General features: G+C 45.1%; 4 protein-coding genes across 8 annotated transcripts in view; 2 read left to right on the forward strand and 2 right to left on the reverse strand.

Moving 5' to 3' along the window:
* Window positions 1-798: 798 nt before the first annotated feature.
* LOC124222398 (uncharacterized) lies at window positions 799-3,095 on the forward strand. Its single transcript, XM_046633303.2, has 3 exons — window positions 799-958; window positions 2,292-2,588; window positions 2,727-3,095. The coding sequence occupies exons 1-3, from the start codon at window positions 937-939 to the stop codon at window positions 2,783-2,785; spliced, it is 378 nt and encodes a 125-aa protein (XP_046489259.1). The 5' UTR covers window positions 799-936; the 3' UTR covers window positions 2,786-3,095.
* LOC124222396 (F-box only protein 39-like) lies at window positions 2,724-7,404 on the reverse strand. Of its 2 annotated transcripts, XM_069137445.1 has the most exons (6): window positions 5,271-7,404; window positions 5,149-5,196; window positions 4,987-5,066; window positions 4,488-4,894; window positions 3,758-3,919; window positions 2,724-3,624 (listed from the first exon to the last, which is right to left on the reverse strand). In XM_069137445.1, exons 1-6 carry the CDS (start codon window positions 5,580-5,582, stop codon window positions 3,305-3,307), a joined length of 1,329 nt encoding a protein of 442 aa, XP_068993546.1. In that variant the 5' UTR covers window positions 5,583-7,404; the 3' UTR covers window positions 2,724-3,304. The 2 variants fall into 2 exon arrangements, with proteins under 2 accessions (XP_068993546.1, XP_046489257.1); XM_046633301.2 differs by lacking the exon at window positions 5,149-5,196.
* LOC124222397 (cysteine sulfinic acid decarboxylase) lies at window positions 6,139-13,341 on the forward strand. Of its 3 annotated transcripts, XM_069137443.1 has the most exons (15): window positions 6,139-6,574; window positions 6,654-6,804; window positions 6,887-6,958; window positions 7,029-7,172; window positions 7,243-7,630; window positions 7,839-8,098; window positions 8,168-8,451; window positions 9,412-9,575; window positions 10,133-10,317; window positions 10,708-11,002; window positions 11,070-11,258; window positions 11,338-11,402; window positions 11,470-11,659; window positions 11,727-11,896; window positions 12,015-13,252. In XM_069137443.1, exons 1-15 carry the CDS (start codon window positions 6,376-6,378, stop codon window positions 12,259-12,261), a joined length of 3,003 nt encoding a protein of 1,000 aa, XP_068993544.1. In that variant the 5' UTR covers window positions 6,139-6,375; the 3' UTR covers window positions 12,262-13,252. The 3 variants fall into 3 exon arrangements, with proteins under 3 accessions (XP_068993544.1, XP_068993545.1, XP_046489258.2); XM_069137444.1 differs by lacking the exons at window positions 6,139-6,574; window positions 6,654-6,804; window positions 6,887-6,958; ... (2 more) ...; window positions 7,839-8,098; window positions 8,168-8,451 and adding an exon at window positions 8,609-8,818 and having other exon boundaries at window positions 12,015-13,341; XM_046633302.2 differs by lacking the exons at window positions 6,139-6,574; window positions 6,654-6,804; window positions 6,887-6,958; ... (2 more) ...; window positions 7,839-8,098; window positions 8,168-8,451 and adding an exon at window positions 8,609-8,818 and having other exon boundaries at window positions 9,421-9,575; window positions 12,015-13,341.
* Sema5c (Semaphorin 5c) overlaps window positions 12,176-24,801 on the reverse strand; it is a 94,648-nt gene continuing 82,022 nt past the window's right edge. For both annotated transcript variants that reach the window (XM_046633296.2, XM_046633297.2), the window contains 13 exons: window positions 20,881-21,088; window positions 20,135-20,340; window positions 19,957-20,056; window positions 19,323-19,522; window positions 18,535-18,792; window positions 18,211-18,438; window positions 17,841-18,123; window positions 17,304-17,670; window positions 16,775-16,854; window positions 16,314-16,628; window positions 15,730-16,186; window positions 15,257-15,465; window positions 12,176-15,171 (listed from right to left, as the gene is read on the reverse strand). In XM_046633296.2, the coding sequence (XP_046489252.1) occupies window positions 14,965-15,171; window positions 15,257-15,465; window positions 15,730-16,186; window positions 16,314-16,628; window positions 16,775-16,854; window positions 17,304-17,670; window positions 17,841-18,123; window positions 18,211-18,438; window positions 18,535-18,792; window positions 19,323-19,522; window positions 19,957-20,056; window positions 20,135-20,340; window positions 20,881-21,088 (3,118 nt within the window). In that variant the 3' untranslated portion in view covers window positions 12,176-14,964. The remainder of the gene's footprint in view (window positions 15,172-15,256; window positions 15,466-15,729; window positions 16,187-16,313; window positions 16,629-16,774; window positions 16,855-17,303; window positions 17,671-17,840; window positions 18,124-18,210; window positions 18,439-18,534; window positions 18,793-19,322; window positions 19,523-19,956; window positions 20,057-20,134; window positions 20,341-20,880; window positions 21,089-24,801) is intronic.

Genomic DNA, 24,801 nt, shown 5'->3' on the forward strand with positions numbered 1-24,801 from the left:
AATAAAATAATAAGTTAGATAACGATGATGCGATAATGCTGTAATCGTCGACGCGTGCACCATATTTCACGATGATTTTGATGCACAGAGAACTGAGTTTTTTGCCAGAATTTTGGTACTCTTGAATGCAGAGTCTACCGTGGCTCTAATGCTGGTTTGACAATGACGATTTGCCTTTAGCAAATTTCGAATTTCTTGTCAGAGGTTCCTTGACCCAACTGATTTTTTTTTTAAACCGTTAAAAAGAAAAGTCTGTTTCTGGGAAAATGCAGAATGTCAGGATCGAACGAGAAGATGCAAATAATGATTCTAGATGCATGCGATGAAGCCCAAGCGGCAACGACACGTTTGGCACAATGGGGCCTTAATGCTGGAGGGTCCAAGTACCCTCAAGTAGAGGTTGAATGGAGACGCGAAGAAAAAAAAAAAAAGAAAGAGAAGAAAGAAAGAAACAAATTCGGCGATGTGTAGGATAATTTGTTGGCAACTGGGACGTCGGACGGACTAGTAGATTTCCATCGCGTGATCTGTATTAATCTTACATAGGAGATAGAGAAGAGCCACTTATGTCTTTCAATGGGGATAACTGATAAATGAACAAATTGGCTCTGACGAAAGCGACCGCACGGCCGAATAAACGATCGTGGAGATCGCGGCTACGTGCCCCCGAGTAAGCAGTATTTTGCGGATCATTCTCGCCCATCAGCATCCGCACGGTCCTCGCGAGGCGCCTACGCTAGCAACACCGGTTGCGGGGACGTAATCCTTTGGCAAACAGGTGGGGATGAGCACCGACCCGGTCGCTTATATACGGCTGCCACAGACTTGATGGGATAGTCAAGACCACAATCTCCTTAGTTAACTTGCAATTCACGTGTTAAGAGATTCTATATACAGATATTAAAGAGAAGAAAAAACCAGTGAACGTCATTCATCATGAAGGTCACCCTTGCATTCGGTGAGTTGATGCACCGACAGAGCCGCTTTGCATTAAGAACCTACCGTGCATCCAGATGCAGCGAAAAGCGTCGACTTCCGGTTCGTCCGTTTTGCACGTGATATGAATATTTTTCGGTCTCGGTATTTTTTTTCTCCCTGAGATCGAAGCGCTTCGACCGAATCGCCGTATAATTTTTTTGGGTCACGGTGCAATTCTGCAGCAACGTTTACAAACTACACGCCGCTTTCTCTGCGCACGAAATTCATATTTTGTATTCTTAAGGTCGTCAATAAAAAAACTATTCAACTCCATATTCGCGCGGCGTTTAATATTATTTTTATTTTTTTGCCTTTTTTTTATCTCAGAAGGAGAGTACCAGACCTCCGGTTCACGGATTTTGCTGAAACTTCCAGGGGTGTTTCCTAGGCGTAATATATAGAGCTTCTCGCGTGTATTTTGATGCATTGGGCCGTTATTGACTCCGGTTAAAATCTATTACGATAATAGTTCAATGAGATTCAAGTGTGAAAGGATACATTATTATTTTAAAGCCATAGTAAAGTATAAGCTGCTAATTTTCTACAACTTAATTTATTGTCGATCGAGCGAAGGAAGACTCAATAGATGGAAATGTACATTAGAAGCTCTATATTTTCGACCAAGAAAACACGTCTAAAAGCTTCAGCAAAATTTGTGTTTCGGAGGTCTGATACCCTCCCTATTAGTGGAAAGTAACCGGACTGAAGACGATCACAGTTGTCTTAGGTAATGGCGATTGTCGACCGGCTGTTAGCCTTGATCAATCGGAGTATTAATTTTCCCGTAAGACTGTACATACGACGCGATGGCGAAAGATGTGCGATATTTCACATGTACGTTGGCATAATTATTACAAGCACACAACGTCCGCGATGCAAACATCGTACATACCTGGCATGGTACATACGCGTAAAGACACACAAGGCATTGCGTATATCCTTGGAGAGAATTATCGGGGTCGACGTGACCGTCGCTGTGACGAGCAATTATCCTGTTGAGCGGGGTAATCATGCAATAGAAAATTCAAACGAAAACACTTAATGGCACAATGTAGTTGGTGTAGGAATTGCAGTGACATGGTCACGCAGGGGGAACGGAATAACATGACGCGGTGACCTCTTCGCTTTCTACACCGATGATTTAACAGATAGACGATAATTTGTGACCGTGTCGCGAACGAGCATCGATTATTAGCGAGTGCGAATATCATCTCGGCGAAAAGACTGGAAAGACTGGAAAGACGGGTTTTTTTCAACTCGACTCAACTTCTCACTTTGAACGTCACATCATTCGTTGTCCTTATTTCACACAGTTCTATTGTGCGCCTGCGTCGTTTACGCATTCCCTTCGGACAAGGACCCCAAGGCGGCACCTCCCAAGGAGGCACAGGACCCCAAACAGGTCAAGGACCCTGCCACCGCCTCCAAGGAGGTTAAGGACGCCATCAAGAACGCTAAGGACGCCAAGAAGACCAAGAAGGAGTGCGCCAAGAACTGCCCACAGCAATATGATCCCGTCTGCGCTCACCTTCCTACCGATGTTAACGTCAAGCCGATCACCTTTGGAAGCCAGTGCGCCATGGAAGTCCACAACTGCGAGTCTGGAGCAAGTGAGTGCACTATAATTACTGTTGAAAATTTGAGGCGAAAAAGTCTAGCATCGGTGTCTAGATGCCTGGACAGTTTCATTTCCCTTCAACGAAACTCATGCTTACTCCCATTCACGGTACACAACTCTTTTATTCCAGAACTGGTGGTGAAGAACAAGGGAGAATGCGCTGGAGCTGGTGGCGTCAGGCTGTCATAATCGACGTCTTCGATATCCGCACCGGGCAATATCCTGAAGAGTATTATTTACGATATACGAATAATATCATTATATAACTATATACCGAATTGAAATCGCACGATAATGATCGTCGTTAATATGTATTGTATACTTAGCTTTCACCGGATCGCGTATATTATAATATATGTATATGTTAAATAACGTACATATCATGCATTTAACACTAACTATGAAACCATAGCACAATTATACCTGTTCTTCGTCCTCGTGTACAAAATGAAAAAACCGTATCGAAATCTGACTAATATACAAACATGTATTCATACAATTGCGTTATACTTTCACTTTCCTACACACCCGGGATGTCCGGCAGCAGCCGCATGTCAATAACGTTACAAAGATTAAAGAGTCGAGCTGCTCTATTCTCAATACTGAAAACCCGTTCGCCGGCAGTAAATAAAATCTTACAAAATAAAAAGTCATACAAAGAAAAAAGAAATAGAAAAGAAAAAAGTAAATAAATTCTGAAAACCGTAATCACAGCATCGGCACAAGACGAACTTCGGTCTTCGCCGAAACTCTGCTCTGCGCAGTGAGGCGATTGGTTTTCAGGAGCTGATCGATCTCCTCTTCGCTTCCGCACCAGACGGTTAAGGTGACTCGTTGAAGATGCTTAGCACTGTGCGGCTTGTCCAAGAGATTGTAGAGCGTTTTAACCGCCTCTGAATCCATGGGACCAGAGAGGTGCAGGGTCTTCAGTTTCTTTAATCGAAGTGCTCTCGAGATCATTTCAGCTGTCAATTTCTCGGCCGTTACACCGACGCCGGAACGTTGGCTCAGAGACAGCGAGAGATGCTCTGTTCGTGGAGATGTCGCGTCAATTTTGACACGAAAAATTATACCTAACTCTGGGGATGATTTCCTCATCTTGTGGAGGAATTTTATGGATCAACCACGGTTTTGAATTAGTAAGTTAACGGAACCAATTACCTAGGGTGTTACGGTACTCCCTGAGAAGGAGTTCCAGGGTCGGCGTCGTGTCCCAGTACTCCGGGTTCTGGTTCGACATCTCGTCGTCGAGGCTCAGGGCAGCCAGCGGCATTCCTGGCTTGAGAAGGCTGCTCCTCCACCCTGCGTTCCTGTTTCCTCCCTCTGGAACCAGTCAAACTTGTATTACGTCGCCGTTGACTGACTGCCTGAGGACGTCGAAGAGGAGTTGAGGGCCGCGGACACGTAGTCTGAAATACGAAAAGTCGAACGGTGATTCGAAGGCTTTTTCTTAAAGCGCGTGTATTAAGCCACTTCCTTACCTATTTCACACACGTGTCCGAGGCCTCAATTAACGCGCGGTGGTAGATTCACTTCGATCATACGGTGATTTTATCGAGCACGCATTGTGTGACGATTGCATTTCCGAACAAACTTGAAGTCCTCGAGGACTCCTCGAGCCCACGATTCGCTAGCAACTGTGGATTTTCTCTTTTAACTTGGTATTTTTCGTTAAATATATATGGAACAAAATTTTTCCATAAACCAATCTCGATTCAACTAGCCTAATAATTTTCGGCTATTATATGATATAGTAGAGCAAAAATTCCATTTCCTTACAAATTGAACTGCGATAAGCACTCGAGAAATTTGCAGAGCTATGCGCGCGCAAAACGCAATTCAAATTGAATCGAAGGAAAATATTGCACGTCGGTTGCATTTAAATACCCACCTATGGTCAATTCGACCCGAAGAAACGGACATCTAGAGGATAGAGTCCTCCACGCCTCGTCCTCGAGGTTTGGCAGCTCGGGGCCATCGTCCTCTGAGCAAAGAATGGCTAGCCTCCTGAAACAGTCCGCCAAAGAGGTTCCGAGAACGTCAAGTAGCCTGCAGCTGAGACACCTGTAATCGATGCGCAGAAACGCCAACTTCCGGAAGTTGCCCATGGCGACGATGTAGTCGTCCGACGATACGGTGATCCTGGAATCTGGCTGATCGAATGTACCCGATAAGAGGAGAGTGTGCAGCGTGTTTCTGGCAGCGTCTGAATTTCCCGCGGCTGAAACGAGCTTCAGTCCAACTTCCCAGGCGCAGTCGACGTCTTGGAGGTCCAGGATGCGAAGTTCGGTCTGCGCTCTGCAACGAAAATCATCTTTTTACCGTGATTTCTGATCTATTTCACTTCGTTTTTTGCACTTTGCTGCTGATAAGGTGGAAAGCAAGCTAACCGAATCAACTCCGCGAGCATAGCGGCCATTCTTGCCTTTCCTTCGGCCTTGCGTTCACTCTCGAAAAGCAGATCGTTTACCTGAAAAATAAACAAATCAGTATAAGTGGAAATAAAAGTGGAAATCACTTCATTTTCCAGGGGCGAATGCGGAGCTGCAGACCGTGATAAGATCGGTGTCCGAGAAGTCAAGACCCTCCACATCCACCAACTGAAAAACAAAATTCTATTGGATGGATTTAAACGATGAAATTTATAGTAAATACGATAATTTTTATTGCGTACGTGAATCTCGCGCAGCAAGGCGTTGCTCGCAAGGACCTTCAGGACCTCCGAAACGTTCTCAAGGTAGGCCTGCAGCGCGGGTCCTTGGGCAGGAGTCCAGCACCTGAGTCTGAGAAACCGCAACTGAGGTCCGAATCGCTCGGCGAAAGCTTTCTCCTTCGCCACGGTTTCTTCGCAGGAACCATAAAAAATCATTTCACGTTGACGCCAGTTGCCAGGCCATGAAAAACCCTCGCTCCACGTTCTGGAACGAAATTCATTGGGAGCAGATGGATCGTGATCAATTTTCTGTTTCCTCGTCATGGATTTCATTCATTTGAATATTTATGAGTAAAAAATCAATCAGGGACCTGTTAACCAAGCTTGCGTTAAACTTGTCTCGATCGGGAAGATAAGTAAAAATCAACGCCAAAGCCACGTATGGTAATTTGCCCCAGTCACCCGTGGGATCTACCGCTTCATGGTCAGTCTCGTCGGTTTGATCGGACATAATTTGACCGATTAAAAATAAAAAAGGCAAACACAAAATTACGCGAAATTTAGAGTATTGTGTATATCCGTGTATAAAAAGACTATGAACGAACGTAGCATCGCATCGGTCTTTTAGATCATCGATTCATCGTTGCCTCAGAAAACGCAGATTTCACACATGTTTAACATTCAGTGATATTTTCGAATACCATTTCTTGCGGACAGTAGATATTTTTAACAATGAGAACATAATTTGTTTAGACAAAATTTAACCAGTGGAGAGCCTTGAATTTTTTATAAAAATTGAATCTTCTATATCGCAAATTGATCGTACAAAATTGAGGACTGTGAGTGGTTTGCATGCTGTTAATAATACCAACGAGCTAATTCCGGAGATTGATTCGTGAAGTTGGACTGACCGATTACGAATCGCGGGTGTTGAGCAAAACACTTTAAGTGCTCCGTTTCGTTGGTGACCAATTGTTGTTGACCCTTCAATTACCGTAATTACCTTCGTTATTAATAAACGGATAATGAGGATGCTGCCAGTCGTCAGTACGGTTGTAGCAACCCACGCAACACGTTGCAATCGACTATTTTCTTTATACAGACCCGTTGAGCAATTGTCAAAGCGATGGATCTCAAGTTCCTGTTATTGTTAGCGATAGCCTTGAGGACCACGCTCACTTCCGTCGGTAAAGTTTGCATGGAAACCGCGACCGAGTGCGCCGAAGTCAGCGTTGAGGAAGTGGCGACGACCGTCATAAACCTCGAGGAACTTGAGAGCAAAATATCTCGACTTGAGAGGAGACTGAGAGCCGTAGAGCAGCCAGGTGAGCTCGAATTAAGTTTTGGTCTAACGTGATAATCGGGACCGAACCGCAAGTCCATGATCCCTTAATTATTATCCAGTGTGGCAGATCAGCGGAAGACCCGATGATTGGGAAGTCTGCGCCGAAGGTCCGTGCAGATGCAGGCCGGAAACGAGGTCGATATCCTGTTGGGGGAGAAATTTTTTGGACGTACCACCAACGCAGCTGGTACCAAACGACCTGCTGAAGTTGTAAGTCCCGGAAGTATCTGTTTGGTAAGAGATGGTGGTAGTTGAAGGCAAAAGGGTGCATCGCATCGCATCGATATTTCAGGGACCTCGGAAGCAACCAGCTGACGGCCCTGCACAGGGACACTTTCTTGGACTTGAGGCAGCTGGTTCATCTGTGAGTTTTGCGGAATGGCGGAATGACGGTGTCGGGAACGCTGACGAAGGCTTGTAATTATAAATTTCAGAGACTTGAGTGACAACCAGATCGAACACTTGCCGCTGAACCTCTTCTTCTCTCTTCACGCTGTCACGCATCTCAGACTTAGCAACAACATGCTGCGGGAGCTACACCGGAACCAGCTACTCCGGATGCGTCGGCTTCACATACTGTGAGTGTTGGTGATGATTCGTGAGTCCAGCCGGAGTTTAGGAGTGTTTTTATTTCGCTCCATGTTACAGCGACTTCTCCGCCAACAAGCTCAGCACTCTTCCCGCGACGCTCTTCCTGACCACGTCAACGTTGGCCATTTTGGATCTCTCTTCCAATCGCATCGTTGCCTTGCCTTCCGGCGTTTTCAACGGTTTGCGTGACCTGGAGGAGCTGCTACTGACCAACAACCTTCTTACCACGCTGCCCGGAACGACCTTGCAGGATTTGAGCAATCTGGTTTCCCTCAGACTCGAGGAAAACAGACTGGAGCACTTGCCCGTTGAGTTTTTCGAGGCCCAGATCCACTTGAGGGAATTGAACCTTCGGGGGAACCAATTCACCCGAATTCGCGACGGGCTTTTCAAGCAGTTGTCCAGTCTGGTGGTGCTGGAGTTGTCGACCAACAGAATATCCCGTGTAAATACCTTCATTTTATGTGAACCGAGAAGATCGGCGGTCAGCGAAATTTTTAATGCCGTGTACGAGCGTCATTCACCGAAGAACGTGTTTCGCGCTCGATCGCCAAACATAGTGTTTCATGTCAAGATAAACTGCTTCTGCATCTAAGCAACGCCGACTTTCATTTTCGCTTTTCACCGGCATTAACTCACCGCTCTCCTTGCAGATAGACTTGAAAGCCTTCGAGGGTCTGACCTCATTGAAGGAGCTTCAGCTCGGTCACAATTTGCTAAGGACTGTGTCCCCGGGATTGTTCATGCCCGTTGGATCTCTAGATCGTCTGGTATTATACGCAAACGGATTGGCGGTCCTGGAGGCTGGAACCTTCAAGGGTCTGACGAACCTGACGATTCTCCTGCTGCACGCGAACCACCTGCGAGTCGTGCATCCAGATCTCCTTCAGGACACGCCAAACCTGCGAAAGCTGTAAGCGGAAAAACTGATCGAATTAGTAAGATGATCCCTGATATTCTGAACCGAGATCCTCCCTCTCAGCCAACTGGAGGCCAACTATCTGTCCTACTTGCCGCCGCGTTTCCTGGACGGGATTCCCAGCATCCGTCAACTGCGGCTGGAGCGTAACCCCTGGCACTGCGACTGCAGTGCTGCCTACCTTTCGACCTGGCTTCGCAAGCGGTACCTTGCTGGTCCCAGGGGAAACCACTTGGCCAGCAACAAGTCCAGCTTCTGGGAGTATGGCGCCGGCGCCGTTTGCCGAGGTCCCGGTGCTCTCGGTGGGAGACTCGTCGTCGAGCTGTCCTTTCACGAGCTCTGCGAAGGTCAGTGGGCATCCATGCGAGGTCTGGTGCCTCGATTACCGGTCGAATCGCCCACGACCACCTTACCGTCGACCGTAAGTTAAACAAAGAAAGATAAAGAGCGAGAGATACTCACCAGTTTTTAGACACTATCCGCGTTCGATTTACAAGTAGAGCTTATCGCGCCGCCTTGAGGATGGCAACTTACTCGGCACCTTGTACATTATACACTCATATTCGAATCCGTCACTGTAGCGCCATCTATTCGAGGATCTCGTTTCATTCCGAACATCAACATCCAGTGTTTCTTTTGAACTGTTGCAGGTGCTGCATTGATCTGAAAGTATAGTTATTAGGAATTAAGATCTTCAAGATTCGAGACTCTAAGGTATGTGTATGAGACTTGATCGCTTTTTGGATTCAAACGTTGCTAAAATAAAATGAAAAAAAAAAGAAAAAAAAAGGAAACAAACAAGAACGTACGTATAATAAAATTCTAATACCTACTCATTATGGGCATATACAATGTGATTACCGATCATAATAATACACGTGTTGTCCAGCCGATAGCATGCTCGATGTTTAATCCGTTTCTGAACTATTAGATGTAGGTATAGAATAGGTACTTGAGATTCGACGCGATTGGTATTGGATATATTTCTACGAAGAGTTTAGATAAGCCGCGGCACATGAGCTAGTTTTCAGATTGATTGTTATTGTACCGGAGGCTGATCGTCGGGTTGCGTCTGGCGAATTTTTGTGTTTCAAATCTCATTTTTCATCCACAAACTAGCATGTATAGTATTATCGCTTACGATTCAAATATATCAATTATCGCGGATAGTGGAATTCTCGAGTAAACTCTATGGTGAATAAGTATACATCATTCCCACCGAGCGCTTACGGGCGGTATTTCTACTCGAGAGCTGTCGAGGCTGCTAAACTAAAGAAGTGGGAGCTACCGTCACTCAGAAGTCACAGACCTTTCAGGTTTGTCAGGAAGAGCAGTCGAGATGTCGTCTCAAAGCAATAATACGACGCTCAAGATTCTTCAGGACATCGTAAAAATCATCGTCGATGAAAACGTCCTTGAACCACCCGAAAATCATCCCGTTGTCGAGTTTCTACAACCTGAGGGATTGAAGGTGAGCGATACTCGCATCGGTGCATTCGAATTTAACAATTTTAAAAAGCGCGCATAACGTTCGATACCGTGTATTCGCGCCTTATTTTCAAGTTTAAATTCTTTACAACCGATCAAAGTAGTCCGAAATTTTTCGGACGACAAAACAGATAAAGTTTTACGTTTCTAACATCGTCTGAATTTTCTTTGAAAACCAATGTACAGTTACGCGTTAATTCTTTCATTAGTACAATAAACTTGAATGGAAAGAAACTACAATTCACGACAACAATCGTTCGTTAGGGTCAGTCATTGCTCCGCTACTTGCGTCCCCATTACGGACCAACAGTAATGTAGTTTGCATTGATTTACGACGTCGCAGATATCGTGCGTTACACCCGACGTTGTACGTTGATAATGTTCTCCGTTTTCTTTACGATGGTAGTGTTACGCAGCAATAAGCTTACAGATCGTTGGGATATCCGCAAACTCTGTACATTATATGCGTGGTAGGCTTTCCTGCCTCGATCCACAAGGTCAGACTTTACCCGATCCTGTTTTTCACACATCTAAACACAGAATGAGCTGTCCGTGGATCTGGGCGAGGATGGGACGAGTCATGACGAGCTGGACAAGGTGCTCAGACAGATTGCCCGCTACTCAGTGAAGACTTCGCATCCAAATTTCCACAATCAGCTCTATGGCGGGGTGGATTCGTACGGCTTGGCCGGAGCTTGGCTGACTGAGGCCCTCAACTCGAGCCAGTAAGCATGTGTGGTTATTGCTTTAGGCGGCGATGCGCCACTCTGTCAAGGAACCTTTTAGGTAGTGAAAAAACCGATTTGCAAGGATTTTGTAGTACGTAATGGTCATCACTGTGACTTCAACTTGTTGACGTAGCAAGAAGCAATCCACATTGTGCCTCGTTGACGAATGGACAACGTGGTGTTGACGTGAACTTCTGGCAACTATGCGAAGTCCATTTTCTCAAAATTTACTGATAAGTGTATCTTGCTACTTTAGCAAGTCAATGTCCCGGTGATGGCCTCCGCGTACTGTAAATTTCATACGGATCGGTATGCTCACTGCTTGAAGGTCTATTTTCCTCTCACCTTACTTGGAAACTTGAATGACTTCAACCGACGCAATTCTAGGTACACCTTCGAGGTGGCTCCGGTCTTCACTCTCCTTGAATGCGAAGTTCTTAGAGTCGCTTTGGCCCTCTTCGGGTACCCGAAGCATCCCGAAGGCGACGGGATCCTGTGTCCAGGCGGTAGTATCGCCAACATGTATGGGATGGTTTTAGCTCGGTACAAAAGGCTGCCGGAGGTGAAGACCAAGGGTCTGAGCGGGTCACCGCCACTCGCCTGTTTCACAAGCCAGGCTGCCCATTACTCCATAAAAAAAGGGGCCCATTGGCTGGGTCTGGGAACCGAAAGCGTCTACCAGGTGAGATGTGATAGAGCGTCAGGAAGACTGATTGGTTCAGAGATTCATAAGGTGCTTTTTTTCACAGATAAAAACAGACGACAAGGACCGCATGCTTCCAGGAGAATTGAAGAAAGCCATTGAGCAGGCCAGAAAAGATGGAAGGCTGCCGTTTTTCGTCAATGCAACGGTAGGCACAACCGTGCTGGGCGCGATTGACCCGTTGAATGAAATCGCTGAGATCTGCAAGGCAGAGAACGTTTGGTTGCACGTTGACGTGAGCATTGAACAACAGTTTCAGGAATAAACAGATCATTGAATATTCACAGTATAATCAGACTTCGTAATTTTCGTAGGCCTGCTTAGGAGGGACTCTTGTTCTATCCGGGGAACGTCGGGACCGACTGATCGGCGTGGAGATGTACGTTCAGAGAGAAATAAGTACCAGCTCTCCTTGTTCCAAGGTCATGAAATATTTTGTTTTCCAGGTCAGACTCCGTTTCATGGAATCCGCACAAGCTGCTAGGCGCTCCACTGCAGTGTTCGTTGTTCCTGGTGAAGGGCGAGGGTTCTTTGCACAAGGCGAACAGCGCGGCGGCGAATTACCTCTTTCAGCAAGACAAGTTCTACGACGTCTCTTGGGACACCGGAGACAAGAGCGTTCAATGCGGTCGCAAGGTGAGTTGAAGAAACCGGTTCGTCAAATTCTGCGAAAATTGTATACCTCTAATTAACGATTCGACAGGTTGACGCCCTCAAGTTGTGGCTGATGTGGAAAGCCAAGGGCACCAATGGACTCAGGAGAGCTGTCGACCATGCGGTTGCGGCGGCCAGGTACTTCCAAAATCAGATAGCAGCTCGCCGTGGATTTCGCCTTGTCATCCCTGAGGCAGAGTGCAGCAGCGTTTGCTTTTGGTGTGTAATTATAGACCATCCCTGAACCAGGGATTTCACTTGTCTTTCTGACCGAAAAGAAAAATAAACACACTTAGAATTTCATCATAATTATTTCTCGTTCTTCTGTGTTCTGTAGGTACATTCCACCGAGCATGAGAGGCCTCGAGGAGACGGATGAATGGCGAGAAAAGCTCTACAAGGTGGCACCGAAGATTAAAGAACGGATGGTCATGGATGGTTCATTAATGCTTGGATATACTCCTCTGAGTCACAAAGGGCTTGGTAATTTTTTCAGGATGGTCGTCACTTGTAGTCCTGAAGCCAAAGAATCTTCCATGAATTTTGTCATACAACAAATAGAGAAGTTCGGTCAAGATTTATGATATATAATAGAGTTATTGTTTTTTCCCCCTAATATATGTGCGGGGAAGCATAGTTGAAATTAATATTATACCGCGTAATAAACGAGTGATGAGATTTCGTCGCGATTAGAAGGGGCGAAACTTTAGAAATATTAATTACATACAAATTATTGTATACTTGTGTTTATAGCTTGAAAAATCTCTTATAAGGGCACGAATGAATTATGATTAAATATATGGTGACGATTAAAGCGGAAAATAAAATGCACGATTGTCTACATGAAAAATAAAGTCGCAATAAAAACTTCGTACATATAATTAGGGATGTATAAACGGCTAATACAGTTGGTAAGTATAAATCTTAAAGGTTATTATGAAGTTTTATAAAGTTAAATTGTGGCACTTGTGTAAATGTTCGCAAACATAGCGTACAGATCGTTATATAAATCAAATAACTCGTAAGGTTTACATATAGTATGTCATAATATAAAATGCTGCGTATATAGACATACGAGGTGAACGTGAAACGGGTGATATTAGATATTACACGAATCACATAAAAATGTCTATTTACGTATTAACGCTGGATTGATTCCACGATATTTAATAGGATTACTGAGATTTTCCGTTATACTCTACGTACCATATTCTCCGTTATGTTAACGCATGTATGTACTGTGTAATTATTAACTTACGGTGGTAAAAATCAATAACTGATCGGTCACTACGCCGCAATTACTTCTTTAGTACAGTCAATAAGTGACTCAATATGAGTCATATCTCATCTTTCATGAGTCCACATAATATACTCATACGTATATGCACTATATCTAGAACACTAATAATACCTTAATCAATTATTTATTTAATATAATAATATATATATATATGTATCTATATATAGGTATATATGTATATATATATATATATATGTATACCTATCGGCTTAAGGCACCATTCAATTCATTCGCTTGTATATCCCTTACGTCCAAATGCATAATGCGGCACGTCATACGTTCTGAAAAAATAATTAATCACTAAACATATATGTACACATAAAATCCAGAGATGGCACTAAAATGTCACATTTCAATACATAAATTCGAAAAACGCGATTCTATCAAAATAATGATATACATGTATAATCTATATAATTATATATAAACTATTATAATACAATGTACGGTATTTACATAACAAATATATATAAAACGTTTTTCTTTTAATTTCTTGACTTGATCGTTAAATATAGATGTGTATATGCGTAATATATTAGGTGTCGCATTAAAATTTCTCGATTATCTTCGATGCGCACGTAATATTACGGGTATTACAATATTATAGTGATTTTCGTGAACCTTTATACAAATGTGTGGTTGAATGCCCGTGCGTTCCAGTCAATTAAATTGTAGTAGTTTCAATTCCTGTTTTTTTCTCCACCTTGTTGAATTTTTTCAATCTAATTTGTTTCAATTAACTTGATTTACTTGCTTTGTAGTTTTTGTTTTCTCTGTGCTTTCGTTAAAATATCTATCATCTTATTTTTTAGAATAGATTCGTATTCACACGAAAAAAAGTTAAATCAATTGGCAGTTAGAATTGAATTCCCAGCTGCCCGAAATACGATTTCGGAACTAATGCAAAGACAAGGCGCCGGGAATACTTAAAATCGATCACATACTCCTTATGCTTGGTCAAATGAATTATTTGAAAGAACAATTATATCTCAATAGCGTGCAATGATCCTTTTAGTTTCGAAAGTTTTTTTTTTTTTACTTTTTCTTATTTCACTCATCGAATTCCACTATACTTATTAATTGACGTTCTTGCATTATTGAGCAACTGTTGATTTTCTTTTTAATCAATAGTTTAAAGTATTACATTAATTAACGATAATATTTTATATTAAACAAATAATTAAAATGCTACTGTTAATAAGGCACTTATTATTCCTAACTAATACCTCGTAACGGATATTCAAATGTGAATAAGAACATTTCTCGATCATGGGGAAGATTAGTGTAAGACCTTGAATTAAAATACTTTGAATAAAATATGAAACATATTTCGCCATGGAGACCGTATTCAGCCGTTAGTCATTAAAATATGTCCGTCTATAACCTAAGCCTATAAGCAAATACGCGATTCAACCATGTTTTAAATAATGAAAAATTAAATGACATCAGGTGTAACAAAATGTAAGTAAATACAGAAATTAACATGGACTAAAATGAAACGAAAGGAAATTGGTTCGGAATTACGCGAACGGAAGAAGAGAACAAAAACTGTATATAATGAAAAAATAAAAACGTTCGTTTGTAAAATCTGCTATATAATATAATAATAAAAACAAAAATAACGGGGAAGGACAAAAAAAAAAATACCGGGAATATCTGTTAACACTACAGAATAAACTTTTTTAAAAATCTAAGCCCACGCTCGTTACACATGCATAGATTTGTCATCGCAGGGCAAAACGATCCTTGTCTCGTTCCTCGATCATTGAACAAATAATCTGCTAATTACGTTTGAGACATTATCTCCGTCCAACTGGGTCAGGCTTTCGCATCCTCATACGGACTTTCCGTTGACCCATTTCCGCGTTGGATAATTGCCGAAACGCCATGCGTCATTTTGCACCCAATTAACCGCAAGTGCATTCTTGATCCTCGTTCCTCAAGTGTCATACTGCCGCTCGTTACTTGCGCGGCAATTTCTCGAATCTCAGTAATACTTGTCTTGGTCCAGGTCGGCCCTTATGTGCGGTTGTCCATGACTGTTCCTCTTCAGGGTTGCGGACTCGTAGTCCAAGCTCTTCGGGTACAACTTCGGACTTCCCAGTCCTCCGTTAACGTTGGGATTATTCTTGGTGCGAAGCGTTCCGTTGCCGTTTGTGCTTCCAGAAAAACTTGGCTGGCGTTTCGTGTTCACCTGAAATTTGAACGTCGACGTTAGAGTCGAACGCTTACACGAAAGTGCAATGCACGCGTCATCAGGAACCAGTCGCGACCCTCACCTCCTTCAGGGGCACCGTAACGTACGGATTCTGCTTGCTGATGTAATGCGGGCTTCCTGGAACTCGCGGCTGCCGGCGTTTTTGGTAAACGAAGCATAGAGCTCCGGCCAACAGTATTCCAATCACGAAACCACTAATGCACCCTCCGACCACGGCTCCGACCGATATACCAGCAACATCGACGCTTCGCGGCAGGGCGTTAGAGATGTCTGAAAATAGCAATCGGTTCAAGGGTACAAAGTTTCAGACCGCTGAAAAGTACCTCAAAGTTGTCCATCACTCTTAAAGAATGCAAAGATTAATAATTTCCTATTATTTTGATCAATTCCGTTGGGATAAGTTAAAGTGATAAAACTCCAGTCTTGCATTGAAGATTGGCGTACCAGCTTAAACTCAGCATGCCATACAATTATCTGCCTGTCCACCATCGAAATCCTACAAATACAAAAATTACTAAGCAATTTTCCACCAACCATTGTCCATCCAGTCGACGGGACAGACTCTGGTTTCATGGGCGCGTTCAAAAGCGCAAGGTTCCTGGAGACAATGGCGTTTCCGGTGTTGTTGCCCCTCCGAATTGCAAGGAGTCCAAGAACTCCACTGATCCCAACCACGAAGATATTCGCAGCTCGGCATCTCGCAGGTTTCCCTTGCAGTCGAGGGCCCCTCGCAGCCGTTTTCCGCGTCTTCGTCATCGTCCAAATCCTCGTCCTCGTCATCGTTACCAAAGCTTGTCAAGCACTTCCTCGTCCGCCATCGAACTCCGATACCGCAAGATACCGAACACTCGGACCAGTCCGTCCAGCAGGACCATTGCCCTGCACCGCTGCTCTCTCGGCATGGTTGAATGTTGCAGAACCTTGACTGCTTTGAACTCTCACTCGAATCTGCTTCCGCGTTCTCGCAGAGTGGCGACTCGCATTGCCTTATCTATCGAGATAATTGTTATTTGTTTCAATTCTCATCCGGGGTCCTTGGACAACTCAATCTAATGCATCACTCAATATTTGTTTGTAATAGCTGGCGAGTGCAAATCAAAAATTAATTCCATTGTTACCCTGTGCTGAATGCCCTTCCCGCATGTTCGTGTACAGGTAGTCCAGGATGACCATTCGCCCCAGCCATCCTCCGAAGGTTCGCTCGGCCCAGCGCCCATGGCCTTCAGGCATGATCCATCAGAGTTGCAGTATCGTTCCTCTTTCGACATTTGGATACGAAGTCCAGACGGGTCTTTGGTCTGAACCCGACAGCTAAAGCGGTAACGTTTTTCCGTGTAACCGATAGCTGACACGGTAGAGTTTACCGGAAGCCACGGCGTCATTGCAGAGGATCGTTTCTCGTCCTCGCATTGATGCGTGTTACAGTCCTCGATCTGGATTGACAATTTGGACCAAGGATATACTTGATTATTCCAATTATTGTACGAGTCGCAAGTACCAGCCTCGACACTCGGTAATCAATTGTGTCAAGCCATCTGTATAAATGTTGTAATTTGTCATTGAACGAGGTTTTGCTCACCTGGAAACCGCAGCCTGGACATTCCGCGCCACCGTCACTTGGCAAAGGATTATCACACGTTCGCCTTCTCGTACGAATTCCTGAAAATATAATGAAGCGAAAGTTACTTCAAGTGTATCAGAACTAGTGCTGTGAGATTAATTGATTAATCGGCAGCTTTGAGTGATCGTTTTGCCGATTAAACGATTAATCGACGATTTCGGTTAATTGTTTTTCCGACTAATCAATTAATCGACAGGCTCGATTCATTGAAGTTGCCGCATTAAAATTCTGCAGGTCAATCGGTATAGGGCTCGCAACTGACACTAAATTGAACGGTATATAACTCGATTAATCGATTAATTGAAAACCCGATTAATTGAAACTACAGATTACTCAATTAATCGCATAGCACTAACCAGAACACAGTTCAAGTTCTGATTAGCAAGATTAAAATCAATTATTATTGGGTTCGAGAGATTTCCATATTGCCTTCGGCTAGTTGCGTCATTCGAATAAAATACTCGTAAAAAAACATGTGGATTCTCACCTCCCCCGCAAGGCCTCGAGCACTTGTCCCAAGGTGACCACTGTGACCACTGTCCATTTTTGGGAGGCGGCGCAGCCTTGGCGGGTGTTGGACAGGGTGGTAATTCGAGGCAGACGCTCTCGGTGTGATCGTATCCGACGCAAACTCTGCCGCCGAATGCAGGCGCGGGATTGCCGCAAGTCCTGCGACGCGTCTTCATTGCAAAACCGCAAGTTTGAGAGCACTCTGACCAAGCTGACCATGCCGTCCATTCGCCGTGCACCGTGCAGTTGGACACCCTCACCTTCGTTCCCACGCAACCCGCACCACCATGTTTTGGCGGAGGGTTATTGCACTCTCTCGTCTGACACTGGCACATATCGGTGCTCTACGAATATGAATTTTTTTAAAAATTTTCTTAGGGATTTGTATAAATTTTTCTCCATGAAAATAAAGTTCGAGCTTGAGAGAAGTTGCGTCTCACGAGCACCTTGCAGGCTTACGAGGAATCGGCTCAAAATCGCACGCACTTTCCACTACTATGTACGCGATACCTACCTCCCTAGTGTCTTCGTAATTGTGGCCGTGGTGAGAATGCGGCATTTGTACCGCGGTTCCGTGTTGGCACGGTGCCCATGCGCTCCATGAGCTCCATCCTCCGTCAACCGGGTCTGTCAGTACTGGACAGTGCGTGGCTTGCTGGGACCAGTGAGTGTCGAGATAAGCATGCGACGGTATGGCAGCGCACTTTTGCGTCATGTCGTTCCAGCCGCAGTATGGTTCCTGGGAATTCAGGCAGGCCTGACGGCCACGATGCCGATGACACTGAGCGGCTGGTATCCTGAAATGTTTCAAAATATAGGAGCTCAGGACATTGAAAAATGGTCGAGGAATCGGGAGAATAGGTTGCTCAGCCGCGTCGCGCTACCTCAGAAGACCGTTCTCCATTCCCACGTAGAGGCTCTGAGTGTCCTTCAGGAACTGTAAGGTCCTTACGGAGGATGGCAGTGGGCCCCAAACCTCGAGGACGCAGGTTTCCTGGGTCCTCGGTAGAACGGAGATTTTCTTGACGAGCCCCTCCGTCGTGGCGACATAGAGAACCGTCACGGTCCGGTGAACCTTGGTCGGAGTAGCATCGACGGCAATGTGCGTGAATCTGAGTGAATCGGTAGAAAAATGGAAGAGTTCAGAATTGGTACAGAGGTCTTTGAAAGTCATTATTCAGGAAGAAAGTAAGGACACAACTGTTTACCTTTCCATGGTCGTCGTATGGAGCGGTTCCAAAGTGGCGCCCTGAACAGCGTCGTCCATGAGCTGGTACCGCTGAGTGTCAAGAAGCTGGTTGGCCGCGTTGGTTGTCGGAATGCCGCAGTGTTGTCTGTTGCGATGTGCGACCGGTCTGCGTTCCCATGCAGAACCAGAGTTCTCTTGATGTTTGTAGGGCCCGTTGAACGAGGCGCTGATGGCGGACATGTTGAAGGCACAAATGGCGGAGCCAGGGATGCTGTTGCTGTTGTGTGAGGTGAAGAGTAGGAACATGAGCGTGGGTTCCGAGTTGGGCAACGTCGGGTTGCACATGAAATAGACCGCGTTGCTTATTGCCGATAAGAACCGAGACGAAGAGAGCTCCGTGATTCTTCAGGCAAGTTGGCGGCTAATTGATCAAACGCCATGAGCAAAGCTCGACTAGCCGCCCACATAATTAAATCCGATCCGCACGACACGCGATCGCCGGCGCTTTTATTAACGTGTTATTAAACGGATTCAGATCCTATCCGTAACACAATACCGAAATGATTATCACCCGTTGCACCCAGTCAGCTCCGTCACCGTGGGTGGCCACGGCGGAACATCCTGCAGATATTCGACTCTGTTTGATAACGGATCGATGTAGCGTGTAATGCTACCAATACCTATAGCTGACCACCGGGTGTTACTGCCATTCGGTAAACCTCACGGCTGACGGTCTTCCGTCTTATCGCAACGTTTCAAGGAATATTCCAACACTCTTTCATTCCATCAATTAGCTCATTTAATTACCTTGGCGTTGTAAATGTGGCGTAGACAATGCCTTCCTCAGGCTGGTAAGCCGCACCCTGTATCTCGTCGTAGTAGAACGGAAATTCTCCTGGCAAGGAACAGTTCAATCTGGCCTTGCTAAAGGTCGTCCAGATATCCTGCATCATTGTCTGACCCCCAGGATCATTTTTGCACACCCTGGCTATCCTCGAGTAGATTTTCTGCAGAAAAGAAATACCCGTTCTGCAATGTCTTGAAGTGTGATTTCGATGATGCAACACCATGTTCAGTGACCTATCACGACTTTGCATAACTCAAAGACTGACCACAGTCTTACAACAATTTCATCAAATGGATAATAACTTGGGGATAGAATCTGCAGAATCTGCAATAAAGTGTGCACCTTCGGTACGGCTACTACTGCAACCGTGTTACGCAGCTAGGCGACCTTAACGGTAGAAATAAAGGAGAAAAAGTGCGTTAAAGGTGCGCGCTAATGACGCGTCAATCAGCATTCTCGGATGTATCACGTAACGCCAAGAGGAATTATGTAACGGTTCGTCCGCGTTCTCGAGCACAGGTGTGGTGCTCATTCATAATGATAAACGTCATCATCGTCTGGATAATCGTCATCAGGACAGTACGTGTAACATACCTTTCCGCAATTCATGTACTCCACTGCAGATTCCCTGAATAGAAAATAGACGTGGTCCTCGGTCTCGAAGCTGCCAACGAACTGTGGGTCGTTGAGCCATCTGGAAATTCGAAAAGCGTCAGTTGAGCAATCGAGTCAGTTGTGAAAACTCGCGAATGAAAAGCGTTCTCAAACTAACCTTGGATCGTATTGATGTGTCCTCAGAATCGGAGTAGCCAGAGTTCTGTAGATGGCCGGATGAGCCCCCGCGAAATCGGTCGGTGCCCCGGCGAACAGACCTCCGGATGGTCCCATGGCGAGCAAGGCCGTGACATTGGCGTGGGGAGAATAAGGGCACATCGCAACGCCCGCCATCCACGTTGTCACACTGTTTATATTCTCGATCTGCAAGATAGAGCAAATGGAACGAATGGTTGTCTTCTGTTCTGTCTTCCCCTGTCTTCTTTTCGAAATGCCATCGGGGTGACGACACATGTGTATTTTTCATTAATATTTTTCTTCTTGTCGAGGCAGTCAACCGGGTAATCATACATCCATGTGCAGAGAGTCGATATGACTGCAATTACCAGCAATTGCGAATCTTAGCTGAGTATTTCTGATTCACGATCGAAGGACGTGATCGCAGCGGTGATACCACTGTTATAATGGACGCTTTTACGCTCCACAATTACCGACGACAGCTCAAGGTCAAAAAAATATTCGGTTTACCAGCACACGTTGTTGCAGCTAATCACGAGTCATGACTTTAATCGGCGATCAGGATGGACCGGACTTACGTAACCAGGATTAATAGAATCTGAAGGTTTTCAAGGCCTTCTTATATCGTTGATGACCAACGGCCCCTGATCCGGCAACTCGACCAAACCAGCGTCAGATCTAACAGTCTCGAAGAAAAATAAAATGTAAAAATCTCTCAGTTCTCACCTCTCTCCACGTGCATTGGGGACTGAAGGCGTTGGTACCACAGGCAAAGAGGCTTTTCCCGTTGCTAAGTACCACCTTGATGTAGTTGTGGCAGTCGTCGGCGCTCTGTCCCTTGTCCTGACACACGGTTGCCTTCTCCGGTGGCGCTGTCCAGGGCGCGTGCTCGAGGACAGTGAGTGGGCTGAGCGTTAGTCGAAACAAGTTGTCCCTGTAATCAGAAATCGAGATGGTCGATGTTCAGAGATAGAGTACCGGACAGAGTTTCCAAAGCAGCAGCGTTTATTCGGACGTGACGATCAGTCTCGAATTTCACGTTACACGTTAGGTATGCCTGACGTTAAGCAAGTAAAAGACGTATGTACCTCAGGAGCTACGTGCTCGACAAGAAAGCAGTTACACACTACCAGTTAGGAGGTGTGTGTACCTATAATATATACCATATAGTTCGAAAACGGTTGGTAAGCGGTGATTTCTATGCAAAGATGTAGGCAGAGAGGCGGCGGGTATGCGTTAGTTAGACGAGTGACTTTCGTGGTTTTCATCTCCTCTTATTGTGAGAAACGTTGCTGAGAATTACAAACGCACAGGTGCACTATTCGTCCCCTTACGTGTAATATGTTTCAGGAAGCATTCATTCGGGGCACGTATGAATCATTATGTCAGCTGTAACTGAATTTCTTTTTTTCTTATCTTTTTTCTATTCACGAGAATCTTGGCAGGCCAGTTTCTTTTTTTTTCTATCGCCTTACGAGCGTCCGTTTGGTCGTCCTCCGTTCCCGTCCTCGTTAAAAGGGACGGTAACGGAGCATAGCGGGATCGTTGTCCATACTAAATATGTCGGGAAGTACCGTGGGACAGGCTAATTGTACCCGCATAACCAGCCGGGTGAATTAAGTAGTTGGTAAATAACAATGGAGTGGTTGAACAAGTATCGAGTAACGATTTGTAGAGGACATTGAGTTGTAGCGGCTTCCGAACCAGACGTTGCTCAAGCGAAACATAATAATATGCAGAAGCTGGCACTCTCGATCGAGAAACCATGTGAATCTACGTTGAACAGAATTGTCGCGATAGCGTAAAAGGCAGGCGCCGATCTGATGTCGATTTGCATATACCGAACGCGCGTGCATCGCGGGATGATACAGCGAAAGAGATCGGTAATCGATCGGTATCTAATGGATCCTCCACCGAGTGTTATAAATAAATCAACGAGTAGACAGGCAGTCCCTGATCCTTTTATCTTTTATATTTCATCATTTTCTACACCATCGGGTACCGGTCAACGACCATGTCCCAAACAGTCCCTGATCTACAACTGAACCTGAAGCGGAGAGACGGCAGCATTCCTCGATCGCTCCAGGAGTTCTCTCTCCAAGTGGCACTGCGCGTCAGTGGAAAGGGAGATACGCGATTCGTAAGGCGTGCAGTTTTACACGCGTGCACGCGTATGGTACGAGAGGCACGCGTGCGTCGGGGCGAGAATTGCATCGGTGCGATGGTGAAAAATCGGCAACAGCTCGTACGTCCCTGCATCACGCTGCATTATGCACATAGCTCTCCGTCCGATTGGGAGGCAATAAATATGGCAAACTGCAGCGACTATAAATTATCATCGATTTATAAATAGTCCCTACTTATACGCCTGAGATCCCGGTCACGTTATCCTTGCGTTACACGATGTCGATTTAAATTCGTCCGTATAATATACGTCGCGGTTTTTCTTTCTTTTCACTTTCAACTTTTTTTCAACCTCCTATACGTGCACTTTCCGAGGACAAATATCTCGCCGATACCGATTCTCCGTACCTAATATGTTCGGGGTGAGCGAGAATGACGAGAGGTGATGGAACGGGACTTTTTTAAACTCCGATCCGTAGTACTTAAGAACCGTGGTTAATTAACCACTTCGTCTTTTCGGATTAAGTATCTCTGCGCGACGATTCTGAGCCTGATTGACTTTAATGCCCGATGATCCGCCTTAGCTCACACTGCACTGATGTTGACCAAATTATTTATTGAAAGAATCTTCGATCGATCGTAAATCATCGACAAGATGCTTACTTTACGGTAAATGCGACAAACAACATGTCCAATTTCACCGTGATTGCAAAATATATTTTACGCAGGTGTGCAGCGTTCCGCTCCTATTAAAGATGGCCGGTAAAAACTTTACAAACAAAATACGTCCATCGAACGAAGAATCGAAGAATTTGTACCGGTTTCGGAGTGGATAGGAGTATTAGATCAGGATACACGGCAGCCGCGGTCAAGAACCTGATTAATTCGCGATATGAGATATTGGCACTTGTATCGAATCGTTCGATTAAATTAACCTGTTCTCGTAACGTGCGCACGCAGTCGCGTTCAGAACTACTAATTGCCAGATTAGCATTATGTACCGAAAGAGAGAGAGAAAGAGAGAGAGAGAGAGAGCCGAGCGATTCATGAACACGTTATAGGCGCTGAACAATCAATTCCGTCAGCTTCCGTTAGTGCGCCAAGCGTATAGTGATAACAAGAATTAGACGTGTACAGGTAAGAAACGCGTGTGAGTGTTGCATATCACATACGCATCGGAGGCTGGTTTAACGCCCACGCGTTTGTTTTATCTGTGAGTTAGATCGTGACGAGAGGAAATATCAGCTCATTAGTACAAAGGGAAACTTGCACACGGTAGGACCGAGTCGTCGTATTACGGTATTAAAACTAATAAGGTGACGACAGGTTCACACGGCCCTGTTTGCAGCGTTGGGCTTATTCACGGGTAATTGAGCTGCGCCCCACGTGCGACTCGATACCCATTCCCGTCAATTCTCTCTCCTCGTTCTCTCTGTTTCTCCCGGTTTTCCTCGCCGAGACTGGAGCGCCTATAAACGACGACTTTTCTAGCGCCAGAAAGGAGCGCGGCGCCTGCGTAGGCGAATCTTGGTCTACGATTGCTCCAGCGGTTAATAAATAATTATTATTAACAGCGGTACAAGTGCCGGCCGTTGCATTCCAATTAATAACGCTCGCCGTGTCTCCTGTTCTTACAGAGACCCTTGTGCGGACCAACATTCCGGAGGAATGGAACCTCTGGATTGCACGCGTTTCCGTTAACGGGACAAAGTCACTCATTGTCACAAGGAACATGACAAGCCGAGAGCTGTTTCCGCCAAGCATTGTTCCCGCGATTAATTATTGTCGTCGACGCGGCCGAGAGTTGTTTTCGAAACCTCGTCGATGAAGTTTCAATCAAAGTTGCGGGGGTCAAAACTTAGAAATTTCAAACATGCAAAATAAAATAACGCAAAATGAATTGTTCGAAATCTTGAGTGAAATCTAACCAGTGACACTTTGGAAAATCAAGGTTTCGAACGATTCATCTTGCGTTATTTTATTTTCGCATGTTTGAAGTTTCGAAATATTCACCCTTCCAAGTTTTGACCCCCGCCATTTCAAACCTGACACTTTGGTACTCGACTAACGATAAAACAAGTTATTTCAGAAAGCCTGTGAGATCCGTTCAATCTAATTACAACGAAATTTCGAGAACGGAGCGGAAGCACTTGAGAAATGACAGATTGAGATCTGTCGGTCGAAGGTGGTGAGATATTCCATTGCTCTAATTCCCGGGTTATCATTAGGTTGGCACCACCAAGCCGTGCCGTATGCAGCACGATTTGAGACCAACTTGCTGCCCACCAATTTATCAGTTAGAAGAGCGAGCTGGATGGAACATACGTGATGTCACGGTTGCGCATGCTTTTAAGTACCCCTGTGAGATGACCGACGAGAACCTCGGCACTAAGAGAAGCGGCAGTCCAGGGTTGTGGACCACGTCGGCTTTGAGAGCGCGCGTCGTTCCTACGCCGCATTGAAACAACATTGAAACAGATTACTTCCTGCTCAGTACGTACGTCTCTCGTAGTAACTACGACG

The sequence above is a fragment of the Neodiprion pinetum genome, chromosome 6 (genome assembly GCF_021155775.2).
Source record: "Neodiprion pinetum isolate iyNeoPine1 chromosome 6, iyNeoPine1.2, whole genome shotgun sequence".
NCBI classification, from domain to species: Eukaryota; Metazoa; Arthropoda; class Insecta; order Hymenoptera; family Diprionidae; genus Neodiprion; species Neodiprion pinetum.